This window comes from Notechis scutatus, chromosome 8 (genome assembly GCF_049901735.1).
Source record: "Notechis scutatus isolate UNSWTSFEM ecotype Mainland chromosome 8, rNotScu1.2, whole genome shotgun sequence".
NCBI lineage: Eukaryota > Metazoa > Chordata > Lepidosauria > Squamata > Elapidae > Notechis > Notechis scutatus.
In genome coordinates this window covers 23,478,153-23,498,946 of record NC_142016.1, presented here as the reverse complement: position 1 = coordinate 23,498,946, position 20,794 = coordinate 23,478,153, and the positions used below count along the sequence as shown (strand labels likewise).

The 20,794-nt window shown below is 46.0% G+C and overlaps 1 protein-coding gene across 2 annotated transcripts in view; it reads right to left on the bottom strand.

Annotated features, from left to right (window-relative positions):
* The window catches only part of NECTIN2 (nectin cell adhesion molecule 2), an 83,372-nt gene that overhangs the window by 30,474 nt on the left and 32,104 nt on the right, over nucleotides 1-20,794 (bottom strand). For both annotated transcript variants that reach the window (XM_087971168.1, XM_087971166.1), the window contains exons 2-5: nucleotides 10,086-10,439; nucleotides 5,857-6,150; nucleotides 3,411-3,528; nucleotides 181-329 (exon numbers count right to left, since the gene is read on the bottom strand). In XM_087971168.1, the coding sequence (XP_087827294.1) occupies nucleotides 181-329; nucleotides 3,411-3,528; nucleotides 5,857-6,150; nucleotides 10,086-10,439 (915 nt within the window). The remainder of the gene's footprint in view (nucleotides 1-180; nucleotides 330-3,410; nucleotides 3,529-5,856; nucleotides 6,151-10,085; nucleotides 10,440-20,794) is intronic.

Sequence of the window (20,794 nt, the reverse complement as noted above, 5' to 3'; positions counted from 1 at the left end):
CTGACAAGACTCCGGATGAGCCCCAAGCTGGATCGGCTTAACATGCCTGCCCTGCCCTCCCATCCCTGAGCAGCGAAGCGGCACCGAAAAATCTTAATTCGTCTTCGTCCCACACACACCGTTAGCCCCCCCCACACACACACATTTTGAAAAAGGTTGCCAAAAGCCCAGAGCTCTTACCCCGGACGAGGATGATTTGCTGCGTCGAAACCTGCCCCACACGATTGGTGGCTTGGCAGATGAAGGTGGTATTCACAGTGTGATCCACTCTTTTCACGTGGAGGCGCTGACCTTGAACCTCTACGGACTTCGGAAGTCGCCCACTGGACCTGGGAAATCAAGGAAGGGCAGGTAAGCCATAAAGAAAGTCCAGGAATCAGTTAGATAAGTAGGTGGGTAGGTTCGTAGGTAGACAGATGACAGTTAGATAGATAGATAGATAGATAGATAGATAGATAGATAGATAGATAGATAGATAGATGATAGATAGATAGATAGATGATAGATAGATAGACAGACAGACAGACAGATGACAGATAGGTAGGTAGATAGGTAGGCAGACAGACAGACAGACAGACAGTAGATATAGATAGATAGATAGATAGATAGATAGATAGATAGATAGATAGATAGATGATAGATAGATAGATAGACAGACAGACAGACAGATGACAGATAGGTAGGTAGGTAGGAGGCAGACAGACAGACAGACAGACAGACAGACAGTAGATAGATAGATAGATAGATAGATAGATAGATAGATAGACAGACAGACAGACAGACAGATGACAGATAGGTAGGTAGGTAGGTAGGCAGACAGACAGACAGACAGACAGTTGATAGATAGATAGATAGATAGATAGATAGATGATAGATAGATAGATAGATGATAGATAGATAGATAGACAGACAGACAGACAGATGACAGATAGGTAGGTAGGTAGGTAGGCAGACAGACAGACAGACAGACAGACAGACAGTAGATAGATAGATAGATAGATAGATAGATAGATAGATAGATAGATAGACAGATGACAGATAGGTAGGTAGGTGGTAGGCAGACAGACAGACAGACAGACAGTTGATAGATAGATAGATAGATAGATAGATGATAGATAGATAGATAGATGATAGATAGATAGATAGACAGACAGACAGACAGATGACAGATAGGTAGGTAGGTAGGTAGGCAGACAGACAGACAGACAGACAGACAGACAGTAGATAGATAGATAGATAGATAGATAGATAGATAGATAGATAGATAGATAGATAGAGATAGATAGACAGACAGACAGATGACAGATAGGTAGGTAGGTAGGTAGGCAGACAGACAGACAGACAGACAGACAGTTAGATAGATAGATAGATAGATAGATAGATAGATAGATAGATAGACAGATGACAGATAGGTAGGTAGGTAGGTAGGCAGACAGACAGACAGACAGACAGTTGATAGATAGATAGATAGATAGATAGATAGATAGATAGATAGATAGATAGATAGATAGATAGATAGATAGATAGATAGATAGATAGATAGACAGAGATAGATAGACAGATTAGATAGATAGATGATAGATAGATAGATAGATAGAGATAGATAGATAGAGAGAGAGAGAGAGAGAGAGATAGATAGATAGATAGATAGATAGATAGATAGATAGATAGATAGATAGATAGATAAAGATAGATAGATAGATAGATAGATAGAGATAGATAGACAGATACAATAATACATAGATGATAGATAGATACTGATACATAGATGATAGATAGATAGATAGATAGATGATAGAGATAGATAGATGATAGATAGATAGATAGATAGATAGATAGATAGATAGATAGATAGATAGATGATAGATAGATAGATAGATAGACAGACAGATGATAGATAGATAGGTAGGTAGGTAGGCAGACGATAGATAGGTAGGTACGTAGACAGATGATAGATAGGTAGGTAGGTAGATAGATATGGATGATAGATAGATAGATATGGATGATAGATGAATGGATGGATGAATGAATAGACAGACAGACAGACAGACGGATAGATGGATGGATGAGTGATGGATGGATGGATACGTAAACAATAGATGGATGATGGATGGGTAAATAGATATGTAAAAGATGGATGGATGGATGGATGGATGGATATAGATGGATGGATGGGTGAGTGAGTGAGTGAGTGAGTGAGGGATGGATGGATGAGTGGATGGATGGGTAAATAGACATGTAAAAGATGGATAGATAGAAAGATAGATAGATACATGGATGGATGAATGAGTGATGGATGGATGCGTAAACGATAAATGCATGATGGATGGGTAAATAGATATAAGATGGATGGATGGATGGATGGATGAATGAGCAATGGATGGATACGCAAATGATGGATGGGTGGGTGGATGGCAGGCAGGCAGGCAGATAGTATATAGAGGAATGGATGGATGTTGGATGGATGGATGAACAGAAATAGATAGATAAAATAAGACTGACAGATAGATGGGTGGCTGTAGGGGTAACCATGGACACGCCCTTCTTGTTCAAAGTAAGCCTTTAGGGGCCTTCCGTACAGGGAATTTTCGACTTACCATCGTACCTGAGACCAAAGTTTCCACTGCAAAGCAAAACCGCTGCTATAGGAGCCACACCTGATTTTACGACCCATTTTACCACAGTTGTTAAGCGGAACATTGGGAGTTGTTAAGTGAATCCCACGGTTCACGAAATGAATCCTGCTTCTCCCGCTGATTTCAGCTCGTCAGCTCGGAAGCTGGAAATTGGCGATCACATGACTTCAGGATGCTACAACCCATACACGCCAGTTGCCAAGCACCCGAATTCTGACCCTGTGACCTGGGGGGATGCTCTGTCAGTTGTAAGTGTGAGGACTGGTGGTGAAATCACTGTTTTCAACGACATTGTAACTTCGGATGAATGGCTGTAAGTCAGAGGTCTGAGGAATCCCAGAATCCTTAGCCAGCTATGCTGGCTGAGTCTGGAGTTAGTCCACAAGTCTTAAAGTCGCCAAATTTGAGGAGCCCCTGCTATAAGTTAAGGCCTATCTGTATTTTCAGTGCAAAAACCACTAAAGAGAACTAAAGATATAAACAACTGGCAGGGTGGGATCCGTTTGGAGGAGCCCAGGATCGTCCCAAAACATGGGAGTGCAGAATTTTTTAAAAAGGCAGGAAGAACATTTCTGCTGGCTCAGCGATGGGCAACTCTGGCCCCTTTTACCCCCTGTGGACTTCAACTCCCAGAATTCCCGAGCCCACTCCCAGAACCATGCTGGCTGAGGAATTCTGGGAGTTGAAGTCCACAGGCGGCAAAGAATCCAGAACTCTGCTATGTTGGGGCCAGAGCTGACGAGGGAAAACAGGAAACGATTCAGTAGGACTCACGTGGTCCAGGAGAAATCTACCGGGGTGGGGTTCCCCCTCGCATTGCAAATGAGGACGGCGTCACTGCGGGTCAAATACCAGTTGTCGTCGTAGCCTTCGATGGCAACCTCAGGAGCATCTGCAAAGAAAACAAAAAAATAGAAAAAAAAAGCTCACGCTTGGCTGAGAAGAAAATGGACACTTGCAAATGGAGCCGAGTCGGGCGTCCTGGGGTGAGGAGGAGTGCTGGAAGAGTAATACCCCCTTAAAAAACCTTGGTCCAGCTGGCCCGGCTGGTAAGGGACCCCTTTCCAGGGTTACAGGAAAAGATGGTCAACAGTTGTGAAGGCGGAAGAGGTCTCTATGCCCCAACGGCAGATAAAACAGTAGAACCGTCTTTTAGGACCGTGACGGCGAACCTTTTTGTTGTGGTGTGCCGAAAGTGTGCGGACGGTTCTAGGAGAAGGGAAACTCTGGTTTCAAACCTCCACTGCTTTGTGGCTGCACTGTGTGTGGGGGTGGGGTGGGTGGGTGGGGGTGGCAAGAACTTTTGGGGCCCGGATCAGAACGGCTCAAGGCTCGTAGTGAGCCAAAGGCCTGGGGATTGGGGACCTGCTGCTGCCAAAGGTCTGACTTCTCTCCACATCAAGCATCTCCACACGGATGTCGGGAAAACTGCCTGGAAGGAGGGGTCAAGCAAGGAACTAGCCTCGAGTCCTTGCGGCATAATCTTAACCTCCCCCTCTATCTGAACTTCTGGGAGGCCCGTTTTTTGGCCTCCCCAAGCCTCCATGCGCACCCTGCACTTACCTGCATCCAAAACAGGCTGCATGAGGACACCTGGGAGGGGCGGGCGGGGCCAGTCAGGAGAGGGTTTGTGGGGGTTCGCCTAACTGTGCAGAATCTTAGCTAGGGGCTCTCCTGAACCCCTGTGAACCCCAGCAGCCCCACCCCTGCCCAATTCTTGCAACCGTTCATCGTATGTTCTACCCTCCAGTCCCCTAATCATCCTGCTTGCTCTTCTCTGCACTCTTTCCAGAGCCTCAACATCTTTTTTATAAAGTGGTGACCAAAACGGGATGCAGAATTCCAAGTGTGGCCTTACTAAGGCTTTACAAAGCGGTATGGACACTGCAAATGATCTTGATTCTAATCCCCTTCCTCAGCCACAGAAGCTGCTGGGAGGACCTTGGACCGGTTCTTCTCACTCTCTCACTCCAGCCCATCACATAGGATGGACATAGGATGGTCATTGCAGTGGTGCAGTGATTCAAAAAAAATTTACTACCTGGTATGAATAGGCATAACTATGTATACTTATGTATAAATATGTAAATAACCACGTAAATATATGAAAATATGACATTAAATCAAATGTAAAATAATTGTAATAGTATTTGGTAATATTTCATATACTTAAGAATATGTCAAAGTGAGTGAAAACTACTACAAATATGCTGCGATGAATGGAAATATGTTTTTAATTGTTTTTTAATTGTAGAATTTGTTTAATGAAGTTTTTAAATTATATATATATATATATATATATATATATATATATATATATATATATATATATATATATATATATATATATATATATATATATTGATCTTGTTTATACATCATAGGCTTCTGTCTTCAGCTCTGAGCTGAAGACAGAAGCCTGAGTGATGAATGAGACTTCATCAACGTCTAGATACCCAATCTACGGAGCATAACCAAGATCCACATACAAATCCAGAACCTCAGAAAACATATACATATACATATACATATACATATACATATACATATACATATACATATACATACATACATACATACATACATACATACATACATACATACATATATATATATATATATATATATATATATATATATTTGGCTGGTATACATTGAGTTTTGTTGAACGTTCAGCAGAATCTCATCTGCCATCATCAGGCTTCTGAGATGAGATTCTGCTGAACGTTCTACTTTAAAAGAACTATACGAAAACAGCTCAACACTACATGTAAGTACCATTTAAGAAAACAAATATATATATATATATATATATAAAAATTACTACCGATTTGTGGGTGTGGCTTGGTGGGCATGGCAGGGGAAGGATACTGCAAAATCCCCATTCCCTCCCCACTCTACTAACCTGCTTTCCAGCTCCGTTCTCCTGTGCAGGGCAACCAAAGAAGACCCAGCCAATCAGCTGGGACTCTGGAGGCGGAGAATAGATGGGGGCGGGGCCAGTCAGAGGCGGCATTGGCCGGTTCTCTGAACTACTCAAAATTTCCGCTACCGGTTCTCCAGAACTGGTCAGAACCGACTGAATCCCACCTCTGAACTGAGGGACAGAAATGCTAGTCAGGAACGCGATGCATGTTGGCTTGCACTCCTAACGTTCTAACCCAGAAATAAACTCCCGGGGGGAACAGCCTCCCTCAGTCCCCCCAAAGCCGCAACTCACACAATATGGAAAGCCGGACAGGGAAGGACTCGGGTTGTGTCAGGGCCACGTGCTCGACAAGGCAGGTGATCTGCTGCTCGTTGGCCTCCTTGGTGGGGATCATGGTGTAGTGCTGGGTGACGGTGACGGTGCCGTCGGAGTTGTTGGTCTGCTTGACGCTGGAGTTGCCGTTCAGCCTCGACTGCCAGGTGACGCGAGCCGGCGGCTTCCCGTTGGAGGAGGTGCACACGGCCACAGGCTGCTCCACGTTGCTGGCCTTGACCTCCAGGGCCTCAGCACCGCTTGTGGGCTTGGCTGGGGGAGAAACAGAGGGGAAGGTGGGAAGGTGGCGTTGGCGGAAGATGCCTGACCCCAAGACCAGGGTTTATGAGTGGCATTTCTCAACCCAGGGCTGCTTTTAAGATATGGGAACTTCAGCTGCATGGAATTCTGGGAGTTGAAGTCCAAGCCTGCTGACTGGGGAATTCTGGGAATTGAACTCCAAGCCTGCTGACTGGGGAGTTCTGGGAGTTGAACTCCAAGCCTGCTGATTGGGGAGTTCTGGGAGTTGAACTCCAAGCCTGCTGACTGGGGAATTCTGGGAGTTGAAGTCCATTCATGGTGGCTGGGGAATTCTGGGAGTTGAACTCCAAGCCTGCTGACTGGGGAATTCTGGGAGTTGAACTCCAAGCCTGCTGACTGGGGAGTTCTGGGAGTTGAACTCCAAGCCTGCTGATTGGGGAGTTCAGGAAGTTGAACTCCAAGCCTGCTGACTGGGGAATTCTGGGAGTTGAACTCCAAGCCTGCTGACTGGGGAATTCTGGGAGTTGAACTCCAAGCCTGCTGACTGGGGAGTTCTGGGAATTGAAGTCTACAAGTCTTAAAGTTGCCAAGCTTGGACACCCCTGGTTTAAATTATGGGGATTATGCCCCTCTCCCAGCCAGGACTTATGGGTTTCTAATTGGAGCCTAATGTTTTCTTTGCATCACCCAATCTCTCTGAAGACCCCTGCCCCATTGCAGGCATGGAGGAAAGATCCCCTAGGCTAGTTTCAAAGATAGTGTCCGGGGACCTTTGTTTGCAAGTAATTTGCAGAGCGTAAAACACAACATTTTTGGGGGGTGGGTGGGTGGGAGGGAAAGGAGAGGACAACATTTTCTCATCGTTTGCCAGATCTCCCCACCCAGAGGTGCCATCTATTTCGGAGAGAAAGTCCTGGAGGGGTTGCCATGCTTGGAAGTAAAATGAATGGGATTTCCAGATAAAAGAGAAAGGGAGGTGCTTGGAAGTTTCCCACAGATTCCCCCTGTAATCATAAGAAATTCAGGGCAAAGAAGCATCCAAAGTCTGTGTAGAATGCACAGGGCAAAAATCCCTATAATTGTTTGTAATTACAACGTGTGCAAAATCATTCTCAGGAGATACCTGAGTTTTACAGGTCAACAAAAAAAAACAAAAAAAAAAAACGTGGGGGGGAGACATAAGATGGAGGTTGGGATTCAACTATTGTTCGGGAGGTTTAACTTTTTGTTTCAGAAATAGTTGTACAAAAACGTGGACTCCTGGAAACTTTCTTGCATTGATCACATTCAGTCAACAGGAGAAGCACTCTTCAAATATCTGACTGGTTGCCACATAGATAAAAAGTGGGGTCTCATTCATTGCTTACCCAAAGGGCAAGAACCCCTTAAAAGTTTCAGGAAGGAATTTCAGGCTTGATGTCAAAAGGTATTTCCTGACTGAACTATGATTAGCCAGTGGAACAGGCTGCCACATGAATTGGTGCTACCCCAAACTGCTGAAAACTTTTGCACAGCCTTCCATAGGGTCTCAAAAATTTCAAGCAGGCATTGCTCAAGAAATAACTCCACATCTCTGATGATGATGATGATGATGATGATGATTATTATTATGCAATTCTACATCACAGGTAATCCTCAACTTACGAATGTTCATTTAGCGATTGTCCTGAGTTACATTGGCATGGGGGTGGAAAAAAAGTGACTTACGACCAATCCTTGTAGTTACAATTTATGGTCACGTGGTCCAAAGAGCTTGGCCACTGGCATGGACTTATGTGACAGTTGCAGCATCCTGCGGTCACGTGATCCCCGTTTGCTACCTTCCCAGCTGACTTCCGATGTAAATGATGGGGGGGTGGGGGGAGCCAGATTGGCTTTATGATTGCCCGATTCACTTAACAACAGTGGCAAAAGAGGTATTAAAACTTGGGAACGACTCCCTGGGCAACCGCCTTGTTCAGCATCAGAAATTCTGGTGCCCATTGTGGTCCTAAGTGGAGGATTATCTCATTTTGTTTTGTTTTTTTAAAGTAAGAAAAGCAAGGCTTCCTTCCGGAAGAGGGCCTCGCCCGGTCCCATATTCCGCGCTCCTGCAGAATTGCAAAATGCAGAAACCTTGCATTTTAAATCAGCCGCTTTCTTAAGGTATAGAATAGAATAACAGAGTTGGAAGGGACCTTGGAGGTCTTCTAGTCCAACCCCCTTGCTTATGCAAGAAACCCACTTCAGACAAATGGTTGTCCAACCTCTTCTTAAAAACCTCCAGTGTTGGAGCATTCACAACTTCTGGAGGTAAGTTGTCCCACTGATTAATTGTTCTAACGGTCAGGAAATTTCTCCGTAGTTCTAAAGAGGAGCCCCTTACCAAATATCTCTGCAGGGAACATTTGGAGAAATGATTCCGAAGGAGGAGTGTTAGGTCTGAGCAGACTCCAGCCTTTTGTGGGGGGTAGTGTGTGTTAATTTTGCTCCGCAAAAGAACCTATTGCTAGTGTCATTAGCCGAGTTCATCATGCAATAAATGAGTGGCCCGTAATTAATTGGAAGAATGGGGACACACCGCTATCTCGCGGTCCTAGAATGCATGACCTAGCAAATCTGCTTAAGTGCACAACAGCCCCCAGGAAGTCACTCAAAACCGTCAGGAACACTTGAGTACCAGATGTACGGAGAAACAGATGTGGTTGGCTTCACTCATTTGGGGAGCCAGAGGGCTAAAGGCCCACAACGCCAGAGGACTCGGGCAAGGCTGGGGTAGTTTTGCAAATAAATAAATAAACTCTTAAGCAGCCGACTGGGTTCTTCAGAAGAGTGCGTTGTTGCCTTTGCCTTTGGGTCTCTTAAAATTCTCTTTCTCACTTACAAACAGCCATTCATTCATTTAACCAATTTTTGTTGTTGTTGTTGTTGTGTTGCCTTTCAAAAATTATAAAATTACTAGCTCGATACCCGTGTTTCGCTACGAAACTATGTGATTGGGCTTAGTTTTTGAGGAGGAAAATAAGTGTGTGTGTGTGTGGGGGGGGGGAATTCTGCCTACAAGCATCCATCGTTAGTCATTTGGCTAGCCTACTGTCAATGTGTGTGAGAGTTGAGGGCTGTTTGGAAACTGAAAGAGTATTTGCTATGGGAGCAAGTAGACAGCAAGGAGCCTGGGCGTGGCTTAGCTCAACTGTTCTATATTAAAGCTGCTTGGTGCCCTGAAACTGAAACTCCTCTCTTGTGTTTTGTATATGGAAGAGATTTCTTTTCAGGTGTGGGAGGGGAAGTAGAACTCCTTAGCATCAGAGCGTGTTAATAATAATAATATAGGATATACTAATGCTCTGGTGGTCATCCGGAAAAATCCTTTCTTAGTGAGCACCTAGATGCCAAGAGGAAGATATGTGCCAAATTTCAAGTTTGTAGGCCTTATGGTTCTGGAGATTTTGTGATGATGCACGAGGGGTATTTCGCTTTTATATAAAGAGATAAAACTCACAGGAGGAATGTTACCGGGTATGAGCTGAAAATATTCGATATAGATTTTTTTAGGATTCAAAAGTTAACTTCAGGGTCAGTCAATTAGGAAACAGACCCAAGGAATAGTAAAATTCTGTTTTCTCGATCTAGGTTGTAATACAGGCTGTCCTCGGCTTATGACCACAATGGAGCCCAACATTGCTAAGCGAGACAGTTGTTAAGTGAATTTTGCCCCGGTCGTTAAGTGAATCACTCATGTTGCTCCCTCCTCTGTTCCTCCCTGCGTGCCCTAGGATGAAGAGGGGGTGGGCCTAGGTCTTCCTCTGAACTCCCTCTCCCTTGTTCTCCCTCTCCCCTGCTCTGCCCAGCCGGACTTTGCCTTTCCCCAGTTTCCTCCACAGCCAACGGAGCCACACTCTCCGTCGGCTGCTCGGCCTCCCCCCTCCGAATCAGATTTCCGACAGGGGCATGACAGCAAGTCTTACCTAAGACGATCAGCTTGGTGGTGCCGACTTCGTTGCCGTAGGGATAGGTGGCAAACTCGCAAGAGTAGGTGCCCTCGTCCGTCATGAGGAGGTGTTCAATGACCAGCGTGGCATCCGTCAAGGATTCAACAAGGAAGTGGATCCTCCTGCTGTTCTTCTCCATTGGGTAGTATGGTCCATGGCTCGGATGGTAGACGGCCACATTCTGCCTTCGGCCTCCGATCTCGTTCACCCAGGTCACTTGACTGAGCTTCACGTCAGGCCCAGTTAGCGCAATACTGCAGGGCAAGATCACTTTCTTCCCCAGGTACCCGGTGAGCTCATGGCGGACCGTCACTTGCTGGGCAAGGACAACTAGAGAAGAAATATACAAGAACGTTGAGGGACGGGTCAGTGCCTGCATGTTGTCACTTTCTGGTAATTGAGAAGCACTTTTAAAGGCAACCTAGGAGGGAGGCAGTGGCTCAGACGCTGAGCTTGCCAGTCAGAAAGGTCGGCAGTTCGGCGGTTCGAACCCCTAGCGCCGCATACCGGAGTGAGCTCCCGTTCCTTGTCCCAGCAGCTTCTGCCAACCTAGCAGTTCGAAAGCACGTAAAAAAAAATGCAAGTAGAAAAACAGGGGCCACCATTGGTGGGAAGGGAACAGCGTTCCGTGCGCCTTCGAAGGCGTTGAGTCATGCCGGCCACATGACCACGGAGACGTCTCCGGACAGCGCTGGCTCTCTGGCTTTGAAACGGAGATGAGCACCAGCGCCCCCTAGAGCCGGAAACGACTAGCACGTAGGCGCGAGGGGAACCTTTACCTAGGAGAGCTTTGACCGCAAAATTTTATTTCATCTTTTAAAGGAGCAGTGATTTGGCTGCGCTTGCCAAATCTTGACACGGATGGGGTTCACACGACACACTATAAACCCCAAAGTGAGTGGAGCAAACAGTTGCTCAGTTCATCTCATCTTGAGTGGTGTGGTAGAGGTGGCGCTCTCACCTCACAATCAGAAGGCTGTGAGTTCGATCCTAGGGAGAGGCAGATATTTCTCTCTCTGGGCAGGATGAGAATATATATCCGCTGAATAAAACTCTGCCCTGGCGACAGGAAGGGCATCCGGCCAGTAAACACTCAGCTTCATTTGGTTGCCCAGATTCCAACCCACAAGGGGTTAAAAGATTATGATCTCACCAGGGATGCCCAAAGAAATAAAACTTACGACGGTTTATGGTTTAAAGTGCTGGACTACTTTGCACCCCAGACTAAGACAATGGCTGCTTCCCTACAACATACGAGACCCCCCACCCCCCAAAAAAAGCTACTGTTTTTTATCCTAGTCTAGAATGTTGTGTGAACCCAGCCAGTGAAAAATTGAAATGGGAAATGGCATCCTATCAGAAAGGAAAATATTTAAAATGAAATAGGTTGAAGCATAAGCACCCTACACTCAATGTTCAAACCACATCCTGTACATTTGGAGTGTGAGATGAAAAAGGAGATGACAGCAAAATTTACATTAACTGAAGAAGTTTTTAATGAGATAAAAACAATGCAAAAATTAAAAAAGCAGCGAAGAAAATAAGATGGAATGCATAAGAAAGTGGAAACAGAAATGAAAAGAAACAGAAATGAGAAAAATGGTAAAGAACCAGCTTACAATCTTTTTGAGTGATCACAGATTTATATCTTTACCCTCTCTCTTTAAAATTACATCTTAATTTCCTTCTTTCCATAACTACCCTTTCTAACAGTCAGCATGGCTGGTTGGGGAATTCTGGGAGTTGAAATCCACACCCATCTTAAAATTGTCCAGTTTGAAAAATCACTATATCTTAAAACCACCCTATTTAGACACACATATGATTTGGGCTCGTCCTACAATTCTCTTTATGGTTAATAGCCTTTTTGGGGGAACAGAAAGAAGCTCTTTAGACATATTGACGTGGTGCTGAATTAACACACTGAAACCCTAGTATACTGGGAAGAACGCTGAATGCCCTAAGCATAGAGAGCAATTAAAAAGATTGTTTCACTTTATTGAAAAAACAGGCTCTAAAGTCTCGAAGTGAAGGTACAGGATTAGCCTCTTTCCCTTCAAACTCACTCCTTTATTGTCGTAAAAGATTATTTATGAAGTAGTCCTCAACTTACAACCACAATTGAGCTCAATATTTATGTTGCTAACTGAAGGATGTTTCTGTGTGGCTAAGATTTTATTTGTCATATTTTTCTATATTTACTACAATAGGCACCCATCACCGTCTTATCCTTTCTATTTTTATCTGCTTCCTTCTACATAGCTTTGTGAGGTGTGAAATGTGCACCTCTTGGGCCCCCTTCTTCTGAATTTTAGAAAATGGCTCAAATTTTCCATATGAAACAGACTCTTGATGCCAAAATTAAAGAAGAAAGCAATGAGCATCTCATTTTTTTTAACCACCTGATTTGTTAAAAGTTTATTTAAGTACATTGGCAGATGGTTTAACAGTGGAATTTTTCCCTAATAAGGCCAGCATTGTTAATAATCTTATTATGCCTCCCAAGGACTGCACTGTTAATTGCAAATATTACTTTAAAAAAAAAACTTTCAAGCTAATATGTACATGGGGTAGCACACCTGAGTCAATCAATTAACCTGCTTTTCAACTGTCACCACCCTGAGAGATAATTTGGGCTGACCCAAAGCCATTCCCTCAATGAGAATGGACTGGAATATGAATCTCATATAACTCAAGCCTTTAATTATTACCATGTTCTTTTAGTTGAACTGTCTTCTTCTTTCGGCACTGCCACCCAAATTGAAATAATGGGTGTTTCTCCAGCTGCAGGGATAAATTAAGCCACTGATGCTATACCATGCTTTCAGCAAAGGTGTTTTATGAACTTTTATAAGTTGCAACAGGGCAGCCTAGTAGAAAGGTCCCCAAACTTGGCAACTTTAAGACTTGTGGACTTCAAGTCCCAGAATTCTCCAGCAAGCTATGCTGGCTGGAGAATTCTGGGAGTTGTAGTCCACAAGTCTTAAAGTGGCCACGTTTGGAGATCTCTGGCCTAGTAGGTTGCTCTTATATTTATTCATTGGTTAAATCGATGTTTATCAAACGTGGCCACTTTGAGATGAATGGACTTCAACTCCCAGAATTCAATAACTCTCTGGGAGTTGAAGTCCACCTATCTTAAAGGGCCAAGGCTGAGAAACAATGCTGTCTGGGGGAATTCTGGGAGTTGAAGTCCACCCATCTTAAAGGGGCCAAGGTTTTAGATCCTAAAAGAAAACAGGCTTCACACTCGCCCACCCACTGCAGCCTGGATTACAAAGAAACTTTTAATTTTGGCACTTCCTGAATTAAATCCAGTAAGATTGTCACTTAAAGAGTGACATCATTGAGGGAAAGGCAGCTCAGCCAGAGGAGGTGGACCTGCCCAATTCTTAAGGAAGGTGTGGCGGCGTGGCCCTGCAGCTTCAAAGGAAACCTTGCATTGTCCTGACTCTGCATGGAGCCACGGATTCAAGGAAAGCAGGATGTCACCTCCAGAGTCAAAACAAACCCCTTGGATTGTTTGTCCGGTTACGAGAGTAAACATTTGGCAGGACTTCTTGTAGTTTTGTTTTGTTTTGTTTTGAGCTGTGGGTAGAAAAGCGACTTGATCTCCCAACCCGGATTAGCAGTAAATATTTATTTATTTATTTAAAATATTTATGCAGATGCCCCTCTCGATATCCAATTTGAAGTTTAGGAGAACGGACCTCGGGGGAAAGAAGGCTTGCGCTTCTCTATTGGGAGAACATTGGCTCAATGCCATCGAGTCAGCCGTCTAGTTTCTGCCGTCCAATGGAGACCTGGAATCCCCGAGTGCAGGGATGCTTGAAGGTCATCTAGTCCAACCCCTGGCAGAGCGCAGCACTACTACAGCTTCTCTGACATGTGACCATCCAGGATCCCTTTAAGCACTGAGAACCCACCAGCAGTAGTTCCAAGGTTTGTTTCTGCTGAACAAGCCCTGGAAGCTCTGGTTGTTTTCTTAAGCGCCTTAAAGGTGCCACCGCCTTGGTTTATGATTTGTTTATATCCCACCTTTTAAATAATAATTCAAGGCAGTGAATATATCCAACACGCTTTTCTTCTCCTATTTTCTCCACAACAACAACCCTGTGAGGTGGGTTGGCCTGAGAGGGACAAACCCAAAGACATCCAACTGGCTTTCGTGGCTAAGGCGGGACTAGAACTCACCGTCTCCTGTTTATTGGTCCAAAGACCACCCAACTGGCTTTCGTGGCTAAGGCGGGACTAGAACTCACCGTCTCCTGTTTATTGGTCCAAAGACACCCAACTGGCTTTCGTGGCTAAGGCGGGACTAGAACTCACCGTCTCCTGTTTATTGATCCAAAGACACCCAACTGGCTTTCGTGGCTAAGGCGGGACTAGAACTCACCGTCTCCTGTTTATTGGTCCAAAGACACCCAACTGGCTTTCTGGCTAAGGCGGGACTAGAACTCACCGTCTCCTGTTTATTGGTCCAAAACACCCAACTGGCTTTCGTGGCTAAGGCGGGACTAGAACTCACCGTCTCCTGTTTATTGGTCCAAAGACACCCAACTGGCTTTCGTGGCTAAGGCGGGACTAGAACTCACCGTCTCCTGTTTATTGGTCCAAAGACACCCAACTGGCTTTCGTGGCTAAGGCGGGACTAGAACTCACCGTCTCCTGTTTATTGGTCCAAAAACACCCAACTGGCTTTCGTGGCTAAGGCGGGACTAGAACTCACCGTCTCCTGTTTATTGGTCCAAAAACACCCAACTGGCTTTCGTGGCTAAGGCGGGACTAGAACTCACCGTCTCCTGTTTATTGGTCCAAAGACACCCAACTGGCTTTCCTGGCTAAGGCGGGACTAGAACTCACCGTCTCCTGTTTATTGGTCCAAAAACACCCAACTGGCTTTCGTGGCTAAGGCGGGACTAGAACTCACCGCCTCCTGTTTATTGGTCCAAAGACACCCAACTGGCTTTCGTGGCTAAGGCGGGACTAGAACTCACCGTCTCCTGTTTATTGGTCCAAAGACACCCAACTGGCTTTCCTGGCTAAGGCGGGACTAGAACTCACCGTCTCCTGTTTATTGGTCCAAAAACACCCAACTGGCTTTCGTGGCTAAGGCGGGACTAGAACTCACCGTCTCCTGTTTATTGGTCCAAAAACACCCAACTGGCTTTCGTGGCTAAGGCGGGACTAGAACTCACCGTCTCCTGTTTATTGGTCCAAAAACACCCAACTGGCTTTCGTGGCTAAGGCGGGACTAGAACTCACCGTCTCCTGTTTATTGGTCCAAAGACACCCAACTGGCTTTCGTGGCTAAGGCGGGACTAGAACTCACCGTCTCCTGTTTATTGGTCCAAAGACACCCAACTGGCTTTCGTGGCTAAGGCGGGACTAGAACTCACCGTCTCCTGTTTATTGGTCCAAAGACACCCAACTGGCTTTCGTGACTAAGGCGGGACTAGAACTCACCTCTCCTGTTTATTGGTCCAAAGACACCCAACTGGCTTTCCTGGCTAAGGCGGGACTAGAACTCACCGCCTCCTGTTTATTGGTCCAAAAACACCCAACTGGCTTTCGTGGCTAAGGCGGGACTAGAACTCACCGTCTCCTGTTTATTGGTCCAAAGACACCCAACTGGCTTTCGTGGCTAAGGCGGGACTAGAACTCACCGTCTCCTGTTTATTGATCCAAAGACACCCAACTGGCTTTCGTGGCTAAGGCGGGACTAGAACTCACCGTCTCCTGTTTATTGGTCCAAAGACACCCAACTGGCTTTCTGGATAAGGCGGGACTAGAACTCACCGTCTCCTGTTTATTGGTCCAAAGACACCCAACTGGCTTTCGTGGCTAAGGCGGGACTAGAACTCACCGTCTCCTGTTTATTGGTCCAAAGACACCCAACTGGCTTTCGTGGCTAAGGCGGGACTAGAACTCACCGTCTCCTGTTTATTGGTCCAAAGACACCCAACTGGCTTTCGTGGCAAGGCGGACTCAACTCACCGTCTCCTGTTTATTGGTCCAAAGACACCCAACTGGCTTCGTGGCTAAGGCGGGACTAGAACTCACCGTCTCCTGTTTATTGGTCCAAAGACACCCAACTGGCTTTCATGGCTGAGGCAGAACTAGAACTCACCGTCTCCTAGTTATTAGCCCCAAATCTCCCGGAGCGGGACTTGAACTCACGATCTCCTGCTTTCTAACCCGTCCCTTAACCACTAGACTCACACTTGTTTGCTAGAAGCTGGCATTGCTTTGCAGCAGGCAGCCTCTCCATCCATCAAAGGGACCTTTTTCAAAAATCTTGGTGGCACAGGGCGTTTGGGGCCAGAGCAGCGACCTGCCACATGAAACCTTCTCCACTTTGCAGGGGAGTGAAGCACAGCTGCCCATCTGGCATCTGAACAAGCCAAAGGAGAATTTAGGCCAGGGGTGTCCAACCTTGGCAACTTCAAGACTTGTGGACTTCAACTCCCAGAATTCCTCAGCCAGCAAAGCTGGCTGAGGAATTCTGGGAGCTGAAGTCCACAAGTCTTAAAGTTGCCAAGGTTGGACACCCCTGATTTAGGCTGTTTGCAAAGGATTGAGCATGCTGTGTCCCCCAGGAGGGAGGTGACCTCTCCAGACTGTGCCACAGGATGGAGCAAGAAGGATTCACAAGACAAAAGGATCTCTTAGCGCTGCTATTTGGGTCCCATTATTACAGTAACGGATCAGGCCGTGCTCCATTTAACACACACATACAAACACACGGTGCCCAATTCGTTTAGCACCAATGGATGGTGGAAATGGATGTTTGTCCCAGAAAGCCCGAAACCACCATTCAAGAGAAAGAAAGAGGCAGATGTTGTGGCCTGCCAGTAGCCAGCGGAGCTGGCGGCAGACTCAGACAGTGAGGAGGTTGGGGAGGAACCTGGGTCAGTCCTGGAGTCTGGGGAAGGCTCTGACGAGGGCTCTGCGTCGGAGGCAGAGATGGGGCCAGGACCGTCTGACAGTTATCAGCTACCTTAGGAGTCGGAGATCAGTGAGGAAGAAGAACAGCTGGAGCCTGTTCCCAGTTTGTGCATGCACAGAGCTGCCAGGAGAAGGGAACAGCTACGGAACAAGGGCAGATTCAGGAATAAAGCCACAGGTGGACGGTGAATGGCCCCTCCCATAGGGAATAAAAGAGGAGTGAAAGGGGAGTGGTGTTTGCAGGAGACAATTAGTTCAATTTATTAGGGTGGAGATCTGTTCCTGACTTCTTGCCAAGTAATTGCTGCTACAGCCTGGCGTTTGGAAGATGTCAGCCTGGCAACTCTCCAAGCCTGATAAAAGTCTGTAGTTATGAAATCTCACGAAAGACTGTTTGCTGGGACTTTGCTGGAGAGGAATTCCCTTTATAACCTAAATAAAAAAAGGTTTTATGGGGACGAGGAGTCGGATTCATGCTTTTGGGAAGCCTAGGTCAGAACTCAGTAGAAAATAAGATTGTAAGGAATGTTTAAGTCCCTTCTTCTCTTCTCTTCTCTTCTCTTCTCTTCTCTTCTCTTCTCTTCTCTTCTCTTCAGGTGGCGGGGATGCTTCTGCCCTCCATCCTTGTCAGAAGCAATCTGCACGTAAGCCTAGACAGCACCAGCGATGCCAATTTGGGCTGTTCATTAAAATTAATGCCCGCATCCAAGTTTTAATCCGGAAAGACAGTTTGACAAGGAATTGGGGGGAGGGAGGGGAGCGGTACTGTAAGTCATGCACCAATTGAGCATCTCCTGCCTTGGGTTGAAGGAAAGTTGGGAGACCTGAAATGTCCTAAAGCAAAGATGGGAAACAATGGCCCCTTGATGACTTATGGACTTCAACTCCCAGAATTCCTCAACCGGCACGGCTGGCTGGGGAATTCTGGGAGCCGAAGCCCACAAGTCTTAAAAGCTACCGAGGTTGGAGACCGCTGGCCTATTCCCTGCACTGAAAAATTCTTCCGCAGCAACGGTCACCAGATAAAATTGGCAGAGATGTTCTGATTTGATGCCATCCCAAATCTTTTTAACGGCAGGAATCCCACCCCCCCCAAAAAAACCTAAATGGGGTAAAGAAATATTACGAGATTAAAATATACGATGGACAGTCACAGCAACTGGTTGTGTCAAGTCTAAAGGAGAGAAGGACTAGGGGAGACATGATAGCAGGCTTCCAATATTTGAGGGATTGTCCTAAAGCAATTGAAGGCAGAAGAAGCAGCAATGGGCGGGAGATTATCGAAGAGAAAACCAACTTAGAACTAAGTAGAAATTTCCTGATAGTGAGGGCAATTCATCAGTGGAATAGTTTGCCTCAAGAAGTTATGGGTGCTCCATCACTGGAGGTTTTCAAGAAGGGACTGGACAGCTATTTGTCTGAAATGGTATAGGGTTTCCTGCCTCATCAGAAGGGGGTCCCTTCCAACTCTTGTTATTCTGTTATTGAGTTACAGAAGAAAGATGGCGAAGCTTAACATTTTGGGTACTGAATGCTCTTTGCTACAGTCAAACCTTCTCAGGTTTGCCCTTTAATTCAGAGTTTCCCCTCCTAGCCGAAGGATTTCAACGCTCGATGCAAGCCGAATTGGAGAGGCAGCGGGGAAAGAAACAGCGTTTGGGAGCGAGCAAGAAAGCGGTAGCTGAATTTACGACTTGTTTACCCTAATTTACAGCTCTGCCCGGAGCGATTTGCAAAAAGTCAGGCCAATTTGAGGAAAGGAGAGGGAGGAAAAAAAATAAATAAAAAAAATCGCAGGAGATGTGCGCGAGGGAGCCCGTAGTAGAAGAGGAGAAGCCCTCGGCCGCGGACAAAGTCCAGTGGTGAACGTGGTTTTTCCCAGCATTGCAAAATAGGGAGGGAGGGTGGATTAAGAGATACCGGAAGGCCGTCAATCTGCAGCAGAGGAATAAAGTGAATTCGGGGGTCTGAGAACACCTGTGTGTTCCAGGATGGAGAAGCTCAAAGGTTACCTGGCGGATGGGTCCAGAGCCTTTAGGAAAGTCAATCCCGTTTGGCAGTTTTTAAAATATATCATTAATATTCTATTGTTCCTCTCCCTCCCTTCCAAACAGATGGCTTCCTGTTTTATTTGGAAGGTGCTTTTTTAAAACAAAGGGGAAGGGGGGTGCTTAGTACAATGCAGAGAGCAGGAAAGGGGGAGGAATGAAGAGGCCCGAGGTTGGGGTTTTGGGGGGGGGGATGTTTTGGAAGGAGAGAAATGAATAAAAGTCACACCAAGGACAGAAGATCTGGCGTGGTAACTGTCTCCTGTATTCTGGCGTGGGTGGAGAACAGTGCCGAATGAACCCAAAAGGATGCAAGAATGCTGACTTACCACCGCATTATCATCTCAGATCGTTTTGAGACCCCCGTAGGGGTTGGATTCTGCAAAAAAAGCTCAGCTCTATTTTTCCCCCCACACGAATTTCCTTACCGGAGCCAAGAACGGGGCATGTTCACATGCCGGCGGAGTTCAGGAAAGGCACTTTAATGAGGGGACACTGTTTATTTTATTGGTTGGTTGGTTGGTTTCTATTCCATCTTTATTCTTTATAAATAATTCCAAGTAGTAAAGACAGCCAACACACCTTCCTTCCTCCTATTTTACCCATAACAACAACCCCGTGAGGTGGGTTGGGCTGAGGGGGGAGGGAATGGCTCAAAGTCACCTACTTGGCTTTCATGCCTAAAGCGGGACTAGAACTCCCAGTCTCCTGGTGACTGATTAAAAAGTCACGCAGCCGGCTTTCATGGCTAAGGCAGAACTAGAACTCCCAAGCCTCCTGGTGATTGGCTCAAGGTCACCCAGCTGGCTTTCGTGCCTAAGGCAGGACTAGAACTCCCAGTCTCTTGGTGATTGATCCAAAGTCACCCAGCTGGCTTTCATGCCTAAGGCAGGACTAGAACTCCCAGTCTCCTGGTGACTGATCCAAAGTCACCCAGCCGGCTTTCATGCCTAAAGCGGGACTAGAACTCCCAGTCTCCTGGTGACTGATCCAAAGTCACCCAGCCGGCTTTCATGGCTAAGGCAGGACTAGAACTCCCAAGTCTCCTGGTGATTGGCTCAAGGTCACCCAGCTGGCTTTCATGCCTAAGGCAGGACTAGAACTCCCAGTCTCCTGGTGATTGATCCAAAGTCACCCAGCCGGCTTTCATGGCTAAGGCAGGCTAGAACTCATGGCCTCCCACTTTTTCTAGACTGGAGCCTTAACCACTAGACCTGCCAGTTGCAAAGAATCCGAATTCTGATCACATGACTGTGGGAGATGCTACGGCCGTCCTAAGGGTGATGAGACCTGGTTGCCAGGCCCTTTTTTCAATGCCCGTAGTAGTTTTGAACAATCGCTAAACGAATGGTTATAACTACGTCAAGGACTCCCTTATACAACATAGGATGAAAAGTTCTTAGGTGACAATACACCTTCTTAGCATTTGACCTGGCTGAGCTGCAGACGAGATTTTCTCTTCATTTGCAATTGAGAATACTACCAATTTTGTGAGATAAAAATAAGATATTCTATTTTTTTTAAAAAAAATATATGTTTGATACAGGGTTTGACCACATTCACACAATGCACCAAACTGGGCTAATTTGAGGTGGTGTAATATTTGTCCGAATGTCTTTCGGGAACTCAACTGTTGTTTCAACTTCTAAAACAAAGCAGTGTTAAGCCATCTGGAGCTTCAGGGGTTTG